The 12,297-nt window shown below is 36.4% G+C and overlaps 2 protein-coding genes across 2 annotated transcripts; both read right to left on the reverse strand.

The window, feature by feature from the left end:
* Nucleotides 1-622: 622 nt before the first annotated feature.
* LOC123204071 (MDIS1-interacting receptor like kinase 2-like) lies at nt 623-5,028 on the reverse strand. The gene is made up of 2 exons (XM_044620618.1): nt 2,150-5,028; nt 623-2,045 (listed from the first exon to the last, which is right to left on the reverse strand). The coding sequence occupies exons 1-2, from the start codon at nt 4,956-4,958 to the stop codon at nt 1,753-1,755; spliced, it is 3,102 nt and encodes a 1,033-aa protein (XP_044476553.1). The 5' UTR covers nt 4,959-5,028; the 3' UTR covers nt 623-1,752.
* A 2,169-nt stretch (nt 5,029-7,197) lies between these two features.
* LOC123204073 (MDIS1-interacting receptor like kinase 2-like) lies at nt 7,198-10,891 on the reverse strand. The gene is made up of 2 exons (XM_044620619.1): nt 7,988-10,891; nt 7,198-7,535 (listed from the first exon to the last, which is right to left on the reverse strand). The coding sequence occupies exons 1-2, from the start codon at nt 10,791-10,793 to the stop codon at nt 7,243-7,245; spliced, it is 3,099 nt and encodes a 1,032-aa protein (XP_044476554.1). The 5' UTR covers nt 10,794-10,891; the 3' UTR covers nt 7,198-7,242.
* Nucleotides 10,892-12,297: the final 1,406 nt, after the last annotated feature.

The raw sequence follows: 12,297 nt of genomic DNA on the forward strand, positions 1-12,297 counted from the left end.
AAGCAAAAAAATTTCACAATGCTTACATGCCTTATCTCTGTCAATGCTCTTCTTTCACTCTTGAACTCCTTTTGATTGGCTATATCACCTGTATCTGTATGCATAGAGTGGATTTTCTTAATTGCTATAATATTCTCTGGTAATAACAAAGCTTTGTAAACACTTCCATGACCGCCTTTCCCAACATCTTTCTTCCATTAAAAGTTGAAACTGAAATAAATTCGTCATTGTTCATACCACTTTCTTGATCCTGAGAGTCTCTTCATTCTCTGGAGCTAAAGAGTATACTGAACACCATAACCGAAAATACAAGAGCTCCTAGAAGAGGGAAAAAAGCTAAAAAAATGATTATCTGATCTTTGTGAGGGCTATGTCGTAATAAAGCTCTGCAAGGTGCATGGCAGGCCTTTGATAAGAACCTGGAGCATGCAGAGGCTAACTGTACTGTTCAACCCTGTCTTTGCCACAGATCTTCACAATACTACTGTTTAATTGCTTGGAACTTCAGTGATATTGGCGACTGTAAATGTAACATTCTTTGAAATAATATTATAGATAATAACTACTTGTACTGATGACGTTATGTGAATAAAAGAGTAACATCATACTTGAGCATTTCTCATGCTAAATCCAAAACAAAACAGACATTATACCAAGAACACAACTCATAACTGGTATCTTCAACATCATTTTTCACAGAACATAAGTCAGAACGATTACAAAAGACAAACTAAAACCAACATAAATAACCCAGATCCATTTCCAGCTTCCGAGAGGCTGGTTCTCTCCCCAATCTTCTTCTTCTTCTACAAATGACTTCTCTGCCTTCTCCATACTCTCCAGGCCCTTTTTCTTTTCTTTCTCCCCACTGTTGCTCCTCCAATCTTGATTTGCCGGCTCATCAGCCAATATAACCGTGGTTCCCTCTTTTTTCTGCACATCCCTCTTTTCTTGCTGATGTACTGCAGCTTGTGTCATTTCTGAAATGCTGTCACCTGTAGGTTTTCCGCCTTGATCTGCTATTTGTATCATTTCTAAAAAGCTGCCACTTGTTGAATCCTCACCTTTGCCACCTGTACTCCCATTGCTAGAGCTATTTAGCATTTTCACAGCTTGTTCATTTGGATTGGTGTTTTTGCTCCTAATTTTCTTTACGTATACCTGAGCTCTAACAGCCTTCGAAGTGGTTGCCATTCACTGTAAAGTTTTCAAGTGAACCACTTTGACAAATATAATAGGGTAAAGAACCAGTGAAGCGGTTATGGTCTATATCCAATTTCCTGGTGAATGGTACCGGAAAGATTGTTATTAGGAAGGAGCAGACCTTTAAACTGCTCAGATTTTTGAAGGAATGAGGAACAGAACCACTGAGTTGATTTTGGCTCAACTCTAAATCAACAGGGATTTTCAGGATTTTTTTTTTGTTAAGGTTTCCTACTTCTGTTAGAATAAAGCCAGACAGACTATAATTGTTTAAATACCAAGTGTTCACAGGCCGTGTGGGATTATGGCCCCAAAATGACAGTCGTACCAGCCTGCAGTATGGCAAAGCCCAGCTTACAACTCAGAGCCTCTGGATCATCTCTGTGGACCTTTAACACATCCACTTGTTATATTATACTTTTTTTAAAATTTTTAATTTAAAAAAGATTAATAATTTTATTTGTTGGGCCAACCGGCCAAACCCTTTAACATTTCTAGCTTTTATCCACTAAGAATTAACCTGGTGTGATACTGGAGGAAGGAATTGATTTAGCTGCAGAGTAATTGAGCCACAGTATGCATGGTGGGTCTAGACTCTGGATTTACATTCAAGCATAATAGGGTCATCTCCTTGATGGAAACCAGTTTGTTCTGAACTTCCAGGAGTGGAAATGGAAGCCTCGGATCCAACATATCACCAAGCTCCATTTTCAACTTGGCAGATGAACCTAAAGAATGGGAGAGAAAATCACTTGGATGCTTCCCCTGGATCACTTCCATTGCCAACACACCAAAGCTATAGACGTCACATTTCTCTGTCACCTTCATTGTATAAGCAAGCTCTACAAAAACAAGAAATATGTATCAACATCTACTACTGTTTGTGGTATTAAGATTGAATCAATTTCATTTAGTTCACATAAAATAAATCTTACATAATAAATACCTGGTGCAACATATCCACATGTGCCTGCAAGCTCGGTCCAATTGGATGAGTCTGGGTTAAGAAGCTTGGCTGTTCCAAAGTCTGCAATCTGAGCTTCATATTCCGAATCCAACAGGATGTTCTTGCTCGATATGTTGCGATGGACGATTGGTGGGTAGCAGTTGTTGTGCAAGTAAGATAACCCATCAGCCACTCCTTTTATGACTTTCAGTCTCTTGCTCCAGTCTAGCTCAACCGCTGTGTTTTCATTGCTCAGGATTGAGGCCAAGTTGCCCCTTTCCAGGTACTTGTAGACTAAGAATGAGTGTCTAGGATGTGAACAAAAACCAAAAAATTTTACAATATTTTGATGCCTTATCGCTGTTAGAGCTTGAATTTCGTTTAAGAACTCTTTCTGATCTGCAATACTGGTATGCAAAACATGAATTTTCTTGACTGCTACAGTGTTTCCCGAAAGTTCTGCTTTATAAACTCTTCCTTGACCTCCTTTCCCAATGCAATATTCTGAACTGAAATCATTTGTTCCTTTCACGACTTCTTCATACATCTTTTTCCCATCAAAAATTGAAATTGACAAGACCTCTCCGTAGTTTTCACCGCTTTCTACTTCTTTGGAGTCTCTCTTCCTTCTCCAGGAAGTTCTGAGAATTTGGATCAGCACAACTGAAAAAACAAGTGCTGCTAAAACTGGGAACAGAATTGCCAGGATGGTCAACAATCTTTTGCTCAATCTGTGTTTGCCTGAGTTGAAAGCTCTTGAACTTTTGCAAGGTTGCAATCCGATAAAATCACCGCACAAATATTTGTTCCCTTGTAATGCTCCTATGGAAGCATTTCGAAAGGCTGTGGAGTTTGGAATTGGACCCTCCAAGTCGTTGTAGGAAATGTCAATACTAGTCAGGGCTAGCATGTTTTCAAATTCTCCTGGAATGAACCCAGAGAGGTTATTGTGGGAGAGATTCAGCTTCTGCAAAACTTCCAAATCAGATAATTGAGAAGGTATGTTTCCCCTGAGTAAGTTCTGACTCAAATCTAGCTCTGAAAGTTGACTTAGCTTGCCCAACTGAGTTGGAATTTCTTGGCTAAGCTGATTGTTGCTCAAATTCAAGTAATAGACTTTCAACAAGTTCCCTATATTTCCAGGGATTGAATTGCTCAACCTGTTTGCCGACAAGTCAAGACGGGTAATATCTGAAAGAGATCCAATTTCCAGAGGTATGCTGCCAGAAAGTTTATTCCCATTCAAAATCAGCTCCTCTAGCAGACTCAAATTTCCAAGTTCTTTCGGCATCTCTCCAACCAGCAGATTCGAAGAAAGATCTAGTCTACCTAGTTGAGTCAAGTTACCTAGCTTAGCTGGTATGCTGCCACTGATATCATTAGCAGCAATCTTTAGGGTGCCTAATTTTGCACACTTTGCCCAGTTAGATGAGATTTCACCGTGGAATTTATTTTGACTGAGATCTATGTATTGCAGTTGTGGGTAGATCCCAAAATCTTCTGATATATTACCAACAAATTCATTTTTTTCCAGGCGGAGTCTCTTCAGGCTTGTGCAATTTCTCAAGCCTTTCGGAATCGGACCTTCAAAGTTGTTACCATTTACTGCAAAGTTCTCAAGTGAACCACTTTGACAAATATTATGGGGTAAAGAACCAGTGAAGTGGTTGTTATCCAGTGACAAAAGAACCAACTTCTTTAAATTTCCAATTTCTTCAGGAATTGGACCAGAAAGAGAGTTGTTTCGAAGATACAGAGTTTCTAAATTACTCAAATTAGCAAAAGTAGGAGGAATATGGCCACTAAGCTGATTTTCACTCAACTCAAGATACATAAGAGACTTTAGATTTCCTATTTCATAAGGAATTGATCCAGAAAGTTTATTATTATACAACTGAAGCCAGATTAGGTTTTTCAGACCACCTATTGACCTTGGAATTGAACCCAAAAAATGATTAGAATAAAGGCTTAATTCATAAAGAGATTCAATGTTCCCTATTTCTCTAGGAATGACACCAGAAAGCTTGTTTTCGTACATGTAGAGGTGACTCAGGTTTCTTAGATTTTCAAAACGTGAAGAGATTGAACCGGATAAACTATTGGTACTCACATCAAGTTCAACTAGATTAGAGAGGTTTCCAATCTCTGGAGGAATTGAACCTGAAAGTGAATTATTATAAAGATAGAATCTACCTAAGTTGCTCAAATTACCCAAAGAAGCAGGAATTGAACCATCCAAATGGTTACTAGACATGGTAAGATCCTTAAGGGTAGTCAATTGGCCTAATTCCTGTGGGATTGAGCCATTTAACTGATTATTGTTCAAGTGGAGGGTCTCTAGATTTCTTAATAGGCCAATTTCCTGGGGAATTTTCCCATGAAACAGATTCACTGACAAATCAAGGTACTTTAATTTTGAAAGATTACATATTTGTGCTGGGATAAGACCAAACAGTTGATTTACACCAAAATCGATGAATTCAAGAAAGGGAAATGATAAGAAGGATAATTCATCAAGAGTACCTTTTAAATCTGAGAGAGACAGGTTGAATTTATCGATTCTTCCATCCTGGTTGCAAAAAATTCCAGACCAATCGGTGCAATGAGTAGAATAGTTGGCGGTATTAGCAGGAGAACCAGTCCAGGAAGACAGGAGAGAGTTGTTCTGGTTTGGCAGACTTGCTTTCCATTTCAGAAGAGCTTCTGCTTCTTCAGCAGAATCTGAAGCAACATTCTGAGAAAACTGAAACACAACAAACAGAATCATGCAGACAAATGAGATTGCTCTCTCCAAGCTCGACAAGGCCATTGTTTATTCAATTTCTGCAGAGTAAGGCTACTTCAGAACTCCAATACAAAAATAATTCAAGAAATCGGGGGCAGCGAGGAAGACTTTGCAGTTTGTCTTGGCAGTGCTATTTTTGTACTCCTGGACAATTTTCTATGACCATATTTGTAATTAAACAAAGGAAGACTTTGGTTCCCACTTCACTGTCTCAAAAATACTTAATTTTTCTATTCATTGAAAATCAAAGTTCCCCAGTCAAAGTCTTTCTGCTTTGCTGGATGCTTTTTCAAAGTATTTTGATGATGGTATAGAGGTAGGTCCTCTTTGACTGATATGCTTCTGCAAGAATTTTCTCTGCCATTTATTGGCGAACGATTATGTCTCTGGAAATTTATTATCTGAAAGTGAAATTCTTTGAAAGTCTTTAATAATAAGCAAAGTCAACTATATGGTGCTTGAACTGGAAGGCTACACATTTTTGTGACCAATCACCCTAAAGTTTTGTACCATCCTGGTCCTAATTTTACTTTTGCGTTTTTTAAACCAAAACGCATCGTAAAAACTAAAAGAACTCGTGCTAATTAACCAGTCTTACCTTGGTTAACTCAAACAATGCGAAATTCATATACAAATCTAATATCTTTTGTGCTTTGCTGATGTTAGATTTCATAAGGGTGTCACAAGTTTCGATGTTGCCAAATTTCCAAAATATGATAACTTTTATTAAATATGTAACTGAGTAAACTGCATAAAAACAAAAAAAAGACTTGCCTGGTTTTAGCTAGTACAGAGGGGCAAAGCATCCAAACAATATATTTAGAAATGTCCTTTAATGATAAGATTTTGATGCATGAACAATGATGACACACATTCTGAATGGTTGGTCTAGACTTAGGATTTGCATCTAAGCATAAGATGGTCATTCTCGATTCAAGTCAAGCGACTTGTATCTCAAATCCACCTCTAAACAATCACTCCCAAAACCAAAAGGAAAAAAGAAGATGCAAATCTTCTACATCCCTTTTTCCTCCTATTAATTTTCTCATAGTAAAGGCATGGTCAAGGAGGGTCGATTAACCCTTAGTAACTTTGAAAAATTGCTTTTAGAGTTGTCAATTGGTCTTATTGAATGGGGATCGACTTGTTCAAGTTCAAGTCCAACTTGTTCAAGCTCGAGTGTATAAAAAAATTTTGGATCTGGATTTCAGGCTTGCCTATTAGGGACTAATATTTTTTGTTCAAACTTCATTTATTAATATTTTTTGGCTTCAACCTTATTTTGAGCTTATTCTATAACTTTAAAAACTTGTAAAAACACTCCGATAATCCTCTACGAGTTTGAAATCGTAACAAATATATCTCTACCTATAAAAATTTTTAGGTTTTATCGAGTCCCAGGCTTAAACAACCTCCATTTAAGCTCAAGCCAAGTAACTTGATAAACAATTTAATGTCTAGATCCACTCATGACATGAATTATATTCAATTAGAAACTTAATTTTTTGGGTCAAACAATTATGCTTTGGGCTTGTCCGATCCAATTAACAAGCCTAATTGCTTTGATGGTGTATAAAAAATATTAATACAATCATTGATGTTTTGCCCCCCTATTCTATTGTTATTCTTCTTTACCCTCCTATATTTTTTTGTAAGTTTACCATGATCCCCGTACATTTCATTCCTTGCTCCATCTCTATACATAGAGATGTTATTTGGAGTTCCCAGAAATTTTTTACAAGTTTCTAAAAATTTTAAGGACAAATAAATTATAAGGGTCAATCAATCATGTAAATCAAGAGCTTTGTGGTCCTTTATTGTGGCTAAGTAACAAGGAATTCTGTAATATTTACGTAAAGTACTTTATGTACTAATATTGAGAGCAAACACGAGTGTAAACATTAATATAACAATAAGTGTTATTTTATTTTTAATTTAAAACTATAATCATATAATTGCAAATACACGTTTGTACTCATATTTATACTTATTGTTAATGCATGAATTATTATTACATTTATGTACCCCTTTCAAGTCTCAATGCTTTTAATTTACCAAATAATAATATTGCAACAATACAAAATTCTGAAGATAATGCATACAAAAAAGAGTAATGTTATGTATACATACTTTTAAATACAATTTAAATATACAGATGTGTCATTATGTGATTAAGTGTTATACACATAATTTGTATACATAAATTATGTACTAAAAGTATGTACACATAGTTTATTTGTAAAAAAACTATATTTGACTGAGCTTTCTCTACTAGGAATTAATCTAGTGCGACACTGGAGGCACTGATTTACCGGCACAGTGATTGAACCACAATATGCATGGTGGGTCTTGAATTTGGATTCACATCTAAGCATAATAGGGCCATCTCCTTGATGGAAACCAGTTTGTTCTGAACTTGTAGGGACGGAAATGGAAGCCTGGGATCCAATATATTCCCAAGGTCTATCTTCATGTTGGCAGATGAACCTGAAGATTGGGAGAGAAAATCTCTCGGATGCTTCCCTTGGATCACTTCCATTGCCAACACCCCAAAGCTATAGACGTCACATTTCTCTGTCACCTTCATTGTATAAGCAAGCTCTGCAAAACAAGAAATATGTATCACCGTCTACTACTATTTGTGTTAAGTTTAACATAGGTGAAGATGGAGGGAGGGAATAGTTTATAGATAGGTTTAACTTATCAATATAACCTAATATAATAAAATGTTGTGATCAGAATAAGCACATTAGTGTGAATCTTAAGGTTTATAAGATATTAACTTACGATATATAGGTTAGATTCCCATTTCGAAACAACACATCTGTAAAAGTTGTAACTCAGGGAGGATTCAAAAGTAAAAGATCAATTATTATAATGTAGGTAATCTCGACAACTTTACGGATTCAGATTCTCAAATTGCATGTTCTAGGTATTCCTATAATCATAAAAAATTTAATTCAATATTTTATTCCCTGTGTGTACATCTTGTGGTATTAAGATTGAGTCAGTTTCATTTAGTTCATGTAAAATAAATCTTACATAATAAATACCTGGTGCAATGTATCCATATGTGCCTGCAAGCTCGGTCCAATTGGAGGAGTCTGGGTAAAGAAGCTTGGCTGTTCCGAAGTCTGAAACATGAGCTTCGTATTCTGAATCCAGCAGGATGTTCTTGCTTGATATGTCGCGATGGATGATTGGTGGGAAGCAGTCGTTATGCAGGTAAGATAAGGCATTGGCTACTCCTTTTATCACTTTCAGTCTCTTGCTCCAGTCTAGGTCAACTGCTGCGTTTTCATTGCTCAGGATTGAGGCCAAGTTGCCCCCTTCCAGGTACTTGTAGACCAAGAATGAGTGTCTGGAATGTGAACAAAAGCCAAAAAATTTCACGATATTTCGGTGCCTTATTACTGTTAGAGCTTGTATTTCGCTTAAGAACTCCTTTTGAACTGCAATACTGGTATACAAAGCATGAATTTTCTTGACTGCTACAGTGTTTCCTGATAGTTCTGCTTTATAAACACTTCCTTGACCTCCTTTCCCAATGCAATATTCTGAGTTGAAATCATTTGTTCCTTTCACAATTTCTTCATACATCTTTTTCCCATCAAAATTCGAAATTGAAAAGACCTCTCCATAGTTTTTACCACTTTCTACTTCTTGTGAGTCTCTCTTGCTTCTCCAGGAAGTTCTGAGAATTCGGATCAGCACAACTGAAAAAACAAGCACTGCTAAAACTGGGAACAAAATTGCCAGGAGTATCACCAATCCCTTTCTCAATCCGTGTTTGCCTGTGTTAAAAGCTTCCGAGCCTTTGCAACGTTTCAATCCGATAACATCACCGCACAAATCTTTGTTCCCTTGTAGTTCTTCTATGGAAGCATTTCGAAATGCTGTGGAGTTTGGAATTGGACCCTCTAGGTCATTGTAGGAAATGTCAATGCTAGACAGTGCTAGCATATTTTCAAATCCTCCTGGAATGAACCCAGAGAGGTTATTGTGCGAGAGATTCAGCTTCTGCAAAATTTCCAAATCAGACAATTGAGAGGGTATGTTTCCCCTGAGTAAGTTCTGACTCAAATCTAGCTCTAAAAGTTGATGTAGATTGCCCAACTGAGTTGGAATCTCTTGGCTAAGTTGATTCTTGCTCAAATTCAAGTAATAGATTTTCAACAAGTTCCCTATATTTTCAGGGATTGAATTGCCGAACCTGTTTGCCGACAAGTCAAGGCGGGTAATGTCTGAGAGGGATCCAATTTCCAGAGGTATACTGCCAGATAGTTTGTTTCCATTCAAAATCAGCTCCTCCAGCAGACTCAAATTTCCAAGTTCTTTCGGAATCTCTCCAACCAGCAGATTTGAAGAAAGATCAAGTCTACCAAGTTGAGTCAAGTTACCAAGCTCAGCTGGTATGCTGCCGGTGATCTCATTAGCTGCAATCTTTAGGCCGCCTAATTTTGGACACTTTGCCCAGTTAGATGAGATTTCACCCTGGAATTTATTATGACTGAGATCTAAGTATTGCAGTTTTGGGTAGATGCCGAAATCTTCTGATATATTACCAACAAATTCATTATTTTCCAGGTGGAGTCTCAGCAGGCTTGTGCAATTTCTCAAGCCTTTCGGAATTCGACCATTGAATTCATTGCCGTGCACTGCAAAATTCTCAAGGAAACCGCTTTGACAAATATTATGGGGTAAAGAACCAGTGAAGTGGTTGTACTCCAGTGACAGAAGAACCAACTTCAAATTTCCAATTTCTTCTGGAATTGAACCAGAAAGATAGTTGTTTCGGAGATAGAGGGTTTTCAAATTGCTCAAATTAGCAAAAGTAGGAGGAATATGGCCACTAAGCTGATTTTCACTCAACTCTAGATACATAAGAGACTTCAGGTTTCCTATTTTATAAGGAATTGATCCAGAAAGTTTATTATTATACAATTGAAGCCAGTTTAGTTTTTTCAGACTACCTATTGACTCTGGAATTGAACCTGAAAAATTATTAGAATAAAGACTTAATTCATAAAGAGATTCAATGTTCCCTAATTCTTCGGGAATGCCACCAGAAAGTTTGTTTTCATACATGTACAGGAAATTCAGGTTTCTCAAGCTTTTGAAACCTAAAGAGATTGGACCGGATAAACTATTGGTACTCACATCAAGTTTAACTAGATTAGAGAGGTTTCCAATCTCTGGAGGAATTGAATCAAAAAGTGAATTATTATAAAGATATAATCGACCTAAGTTGCTCAAATTACCCAAAGAAGCTGGAATGGAGCCATCCAAATAGTTACTTGACAAGATAAGATCATCGAGGGAAGTCAATTGACCTAATTCCTGTGGAATTGAGCCATTTAACTTATTATTATTCAGGTGGAGGGTCTCTAGATTTCTCAACAGGCCAATTTCCTTCGGAATTTTCCCATGAAACAGATTGACTGATAAGTCAAGGTACTTCAATTTTGAGATATTATATATTTGTGCCGGGATAACACCAAAGAGATCATTTGCACCAAAATCGATAAATTCAAGAAAGGGAAATGATAAGAATGGAAATTCATCAAGAGTACCTTTTAAACCTGAAAGGGACAGGTTGAATTTGCTGATTCTTCCATCCTGGTTGCAAGAGATCCCAGACCAATAGGCGCACTGAGTAGAATTGTTTGTGGCATTAGCAGGAGAAAGAGTCCAGGAAGACAGGAGAGAGTTGTTCTGGTTTGGCAGGCTGGCTTTCCATTTCAGAAGAGCTTCTGCTTCTTCAGTAGAATCAGAAGCAACATTATGAGAAAATTGGGGCACAACAAACAGAAACATGCAGACAATTGAGATTGCTCTTTCAAAGCTGGACAAGGCCATTGTTTTTTCAATTTCTGCAATGTAAAGCTCCTTCAGAACTCATATATATAAAAAATTCATGAAATCGGGGGCAGCCATGAAGACTTTGCAGAAGTCTTGGCAGTGATATTTTGGTACTAACTGTTATCAAAAGAAAATGACACTCCGGGAAAATTTTCAATGACCCTCCGGGAAAAATTTCAACGACCACATTTATAAATTAAACCAAGGAAGACTTTGGTAGCCATTTCACTGTCACAAAAATACTAAATTTTTCTATTAATTGAAAATCAAAGTTCCCAAGTCAAAGTCTTTCAGTTTTATTGGATCCTTTCTCAAATGCTTTTTCAAAGTATTTTGATGATGTCAAAGAGGTAGGTTCTCTTTGACTGATATGCTTCTGCTAGAATTTTCTCTGCCATTTATTGGCTAAAGATTATTTCCCTGGAAATTTATTATCTGAAAGTGAAATTCTTCGAAAGGAAAGTCAACTATATGGTGCTTGAATTGGCTTGAATTAGAAGGCCACCCATTTTTGTGACCAATCACTCTTAAGTTTTGCACCATCTTGGTCCTAATTTTACTTATGCGCTTTGTTAATTTCCATCCGATCCACAATCATACAAAATAAGAAAAAAAACTGTAAATTTTCTATTATAATAATTTTTCCCTCTAATCAAAATTAAAAAGTTATTACAAGTAAATTTTACTTAAATTTTAAAGTTACACTTATATTTTTAAACTCTGTCTGAGGTAGAATCACATATTGTAGACCTTCTATTGCTAGTAATGGGTATCATTATAAAGATAAAAAATTTTCTCCCATATAATGAAAGCAAAATTAATAAACATTTCAATCAAACAATTCTGATATTTAGATATTTACTATATGTTCCCCAGATTATTGGAAACTAAACAATAATTGTCAAACACCCATAAGATATAGTCTTAGGATCCTTTCAACTTCCATTTTCGTTTATAATAGTAACTAAAACTAGGTATTGCATAATGGTAAAAGATACCAAACACAAAATATTTGGAAATCCACCAGCTTGGAAGCAAATATTTCAAATTACACAAGTAATCAAAGTAGAATCAATTAGTTTTAATGGCCTAACAATGCGTCAATTAATTAATGAAAACTGATTTCAGAGAAATTATTGAAAGATTATTGTTTCCCTGGAAATTTATTATCTCAAAGTCTTTAATCATTAGCAAAGTCAACTCTATGGTGCTTGGATTGGAAAGCTATCCCAAGGAAAGCCAACATTTCTATGTATGAATCAGCAGCTGGTTTTTGTGACAAATGCCAATTGCACTGTTTCAACAACTAATGGAGAACTTTTGAGGCCAATCACTCTCAAGGTTCGATGATGCTGAATTTCAGAAACATGACATCTTTGTCAAGAAGTTTTTTGGGTTGTAAAGCCCAAAAGAAAAGACAATGAACTGGGCCATTTGGACCACAATGCTATCAACGGTTACAGAATCATTTCATGTGTTCGATGTGGGAATGAATGTAATA

The sequence above is a fragment of the Mangifera indica genome, chromosome 20, assembly GCF_011075055.1.
Source record: "Mangifera indica cultivar Alphonso chromosome 20, CATAS_Mindica_2.1, whole genome shotgun sequence".
Taxonomy (NCBI): Eukaryota; Viridiplantae; Streptophyta; class Magnoliopsida; order Sapindales; family Anacardiaceae; genus Mangifera; species Mangifera indica.